General features: G+C 39.2%; 1 protein-coding gene across 1 annotated transcript in view; it reads right to left on the bottom strand.

The window, feature by feature from the left end:
• Positions 1-1,389: 1,389 nt before the first annotated feature.
• The window catches only part of bmerb1 (bMERB domain containing 1), a 5,638-nt gene continuing 3,485 nt past the window's right edge, over positions 1,390-3,542 (bottom strand). Inside the window, exons 4-6 of the mRNA XM_016254328.1 lie at positions 2,951-3,065; positions 2,810-2,871; positions 1,390-2,380 (exon numbers count right to left, since the gene is read on the bottom strand). Coding sequence (XP_016109814.1) covers positions 2,268-2,380; positions 2,810-2,871; positions 2,951-3,065 — 290 coding nt within the window. The 3' untranslated portion in view covers positions 1,390-2,267. The remainder of the gene's footprint in view (positions 2,381-2,809; positions 2,872-2,950; positions 3,066-3,542) is intronic.

The following is a 3,542-nucleotide window of genomic DNA, read 5'->3' on the forward strand; positions in this document are numbered from 1 at the left end:
TTAAAAGCTGAAGAATTCCAAAGGAACTCTGTTATTTTGACAGGAAAATACAAGTAAACGATATTCTATGTAAGACTCTCGCGCGCTCTGCTCTCACCAAAGCGACGGCGAGTCGTGCGCCGTTACGCTAGAGTTCACGGTACGTCAAACACAGGTGTGCTGCGCATCCATTCAGATGAACTGAAAAATATCACAGCTCGCTTGACGGAGAGTGAAACTCTGAAGCGCTCAGTGTTCGGTGAGTGACAATATATCTGTGCTAAACTTATATTTAGCCTCCAACTTGCACACTGGCGAGTAAAATCTGAGAATTGATTAGCCATTGGCTAATATTAGACATCATTTAGTCGCCCAGAGTGAAGATTTAGTTGCATATGTGAGTGATTTATTCGCAATGTAGAGGGTTGACTTTATATAAAATGGGAACATATGTAAAATTCACTTTAAAGAAGGTTTTTCATTTTAATTTATGAAAAATGTGCCATGCTTAAGATTTCTGACACCTGTTGGAAAACACTGAGAATGGATCTGTCAATTCCCTCTATAAGCAGTAGATGGCTGCAGAGAAGCACTCATTGGCTCATTCGTCCTTTCACTCTGTAATACAGTCCTTTTGATGTGTTTTGCTTTTGGATTTATATTCAGACATTATAAAATCACTTATTACATTTTAAAATGACTTTTTGTCAAAGTTCAGCACTGTTTTGTACTGCTGTATGACGTAGCAACTCATGGGATATACATGAATCTGACAATAGATCTATTTTGAATTCAAAACTGCGATTTTGGGCGAAAGGTTTCTAAACCAAGAAACCTTTTTTTGTTTTTTTTTGAGAAACCGAGATACTTGGAAATGAACTGATATTATAATGTTAATCACTTTCACTTCTCAAGCAGCAACGTTAAATGTTGATTGATTTCATGACTTACAATGACAAAAATGTTTTGGTTAAGCTTGCCAATCTCGGTTTGTTCACTTGGACATTGCTGATTGCATTTAAATGCTTTCATGTTGTCTTTTTCTTTTCTGCGCCCCAGAATCTTTGTCATGTGACTCTGTCTGACAGTAATATGTATTCATATATGTATTCACTTGATGATAAACTCAATTAAAATGTTAAACAACAGTTAAATAAAAATGTTTCTTTCATAGTTTTCAACAAATAAGCTTTTGATCATTTATAACCTTTCATTAATAAAGGTATTAAAGAAGATTTTCATGCCCCTGGGGACAGATTAGTCACTTTGGTGTATTCATAAGTTTTGTTTGAAGAACTGGTGACATTCAGTGTGTAAAAAAGCGAAGATATAGAAAATCAAACACACTTTCACAGCACTGTATAAATGATGCATCTGTGCTGGAAAACCGATCAGAACGGCAGATTTCAAAACACTGAATAAAGCAGAGACCGACTGCAGGAAGAGACTTTATTTGCTGATGTCCTGCTTCACTCAGATTCAGTTTGTCTAATTATTTCTGATCATCAGACCTGTTTAAATACCACTACATTTCAAAAGGCAAAGAAATGCTATAACTAGGTAGGTTGTTTTGTTGATGAATTTGTATTACGTACGTGGTTATTTGTGACTTAATCTTTGTAAATGTGGAATTTTATTGTAATTTTTGTATTTATAATGCAGTGCCAGTGAACCTGTTACCGGGAGTGAAGTTTGTGCTTTACATCAAGGACCACAATGGAAATAAATTTTGTTTTAAACTTTGTGTTATCCTTGACGATTAGAGTGTATTCACTACTTTTTTTGTCAAATAAACATAACATAACTCCAAACATAGTTTGCATGTTTATGCACATTTATCACTGACATGGTTGTGTTGATCCACTTCTGTGTTCATGAACAGAAAAAGAGTAACAAAACCCCCAAACGCCAGAATCATTTTCAGACCTTTTAGGGGAATATTTGGTGAATTCAGTCATAATTACTGAGTGACTGATTTTGAGCCTCTAACATCCACAGGATTGTGACACGTGTTTAAAACTCACAACAGTGTTATTTAACATTTCCTAACTAAGTTTCTGTTTGATGTGATTCTGTTGTGCTTGTTAGCGATTCTTGTGACTCGTATTGTTAGGCTGAAGAATAAACAAACTCTTCTCTCTGAGCTGGGTTTTGTGTTTTGTGTGGATGTTTCGGGCTCCTGAGATCCTCCTGAGTCACAGAGGAGCTGAACGTCTTTCTAATGCTCAGTCAACAGACTTATATTCATCAAATTCAGGTATGATTTGCTTTGGGGAATCTCGTGATCTTCACATGATGACGCACTGAGTGGCTCCGCAGCAGTCCTTAATGAGGGCCGCGCTGCTCTTGCTGATGGAGGGTTTGTTGGCTGGAGGTTCAGTCGTTCTGGGCTTCGGAGCTCCTGCGGAGAGAAACCGAGCAGATCAGCAGAGATCACACGACTCACGCGCTTCATCCCGCCGATGCATTGTAACATAAAATCATCTCAACTTTAACCCGTTTGCCACTGACCTCTCCAAAAAAATAAAGTCCAATGGTCAGGAAACCAATCAGATGATGTGCTGCTATGTGAACGAGACTGAAGAGAGAGACTACAGAGTTACAGTCACTGGGACTTTTTTCAGTTCTGAGCTCAAATATACGTTTAGTTTCATCACTTTGTTCAGTGTTTACTGTGTGCACTTCATGCATGTTACCTAGCAACAGCCCAAACGTGACGCAGTGTGCACCGCCTGACGTGTCATGAGTCGTGTGACAGAAACATCACAGATCTCTCCCATAGAGGAATAAGAAACATGCACGTGAGAGACGGCTGTGAAAAAACTCTTACTCTGTGTAACGCTGAGCTTCTGTCGGAGGAACTCGGCCATCTCTTTATCTTCCTCCTGCTCCCTGATAGACGGAGACAACCAGAGAAATCTCACAGAAACTTTCAAAAAGTCAATTTGATGACAAATGTCATCTCTTTCACCTCAGACGCTCGACCTCGGCATCATCCACCAGGAAATCTCTCTTCTGCACCAGCTGATGAATCTCCTGGATTAACTTCTCTTCTCTCTGACGATGTTTCTTAGTCTTCTCTCCATCTGTGCATTAGATGAAAATACACATGAATCTAATCTGAGACGTAACGCAGCAGTGTCTCAGGTTATATAAGCCTCACTCCAGCCTCTCGTTGGCTGGGTTTCCACTGAACTATTTTTATTACAATTGAATGTGTGTTTATCAATTACTGAATGGTTCATGCTGAGGTGGATTTTTTTGGTTTCATATAATGACATGTAATCTATGTAGCTGATGAAAACGCACAATGTTTCGCATTCACTTTAGTTGAATTTGTCTGAACTATTACATGACGGCAAGCCTGCATTCACATGTGTGTGTGTGTGTGAGAGAGAGTGTGTGTGTATGTGTGTGTGTGAGAGAGAGTGTGTGTGTATGTGTGTGTGTGAGAGAGAGTGTGTGTGTATGTGTGTGTGTGAGAGAGAGTGTGTGTGTATGTGTGTGTGTGAGAGAGAGTGTGTGTGTATGTGTGTGTGTGTGTGTGTGTGTGTGAGAGAGAG

Source organism: Sinocyclocheilus grahami, unplaced genomic scaffold, assembly GCF_001515645.1.
Source record: "Sinocyclocheilus grahami isolate Dianchi unplaced genomic scaffold, SAMN03320097.WGS_v1.1 scaffold1239.1, whole genome shotgun sequence".
Taxonomy (NCBI): Eukaryota; Metazoa; Chordata; class Actinopteri; order Cypriniformes; family Cyprinidae; genus Sinocyclocheilus; species Sinocyclocheilus grahami.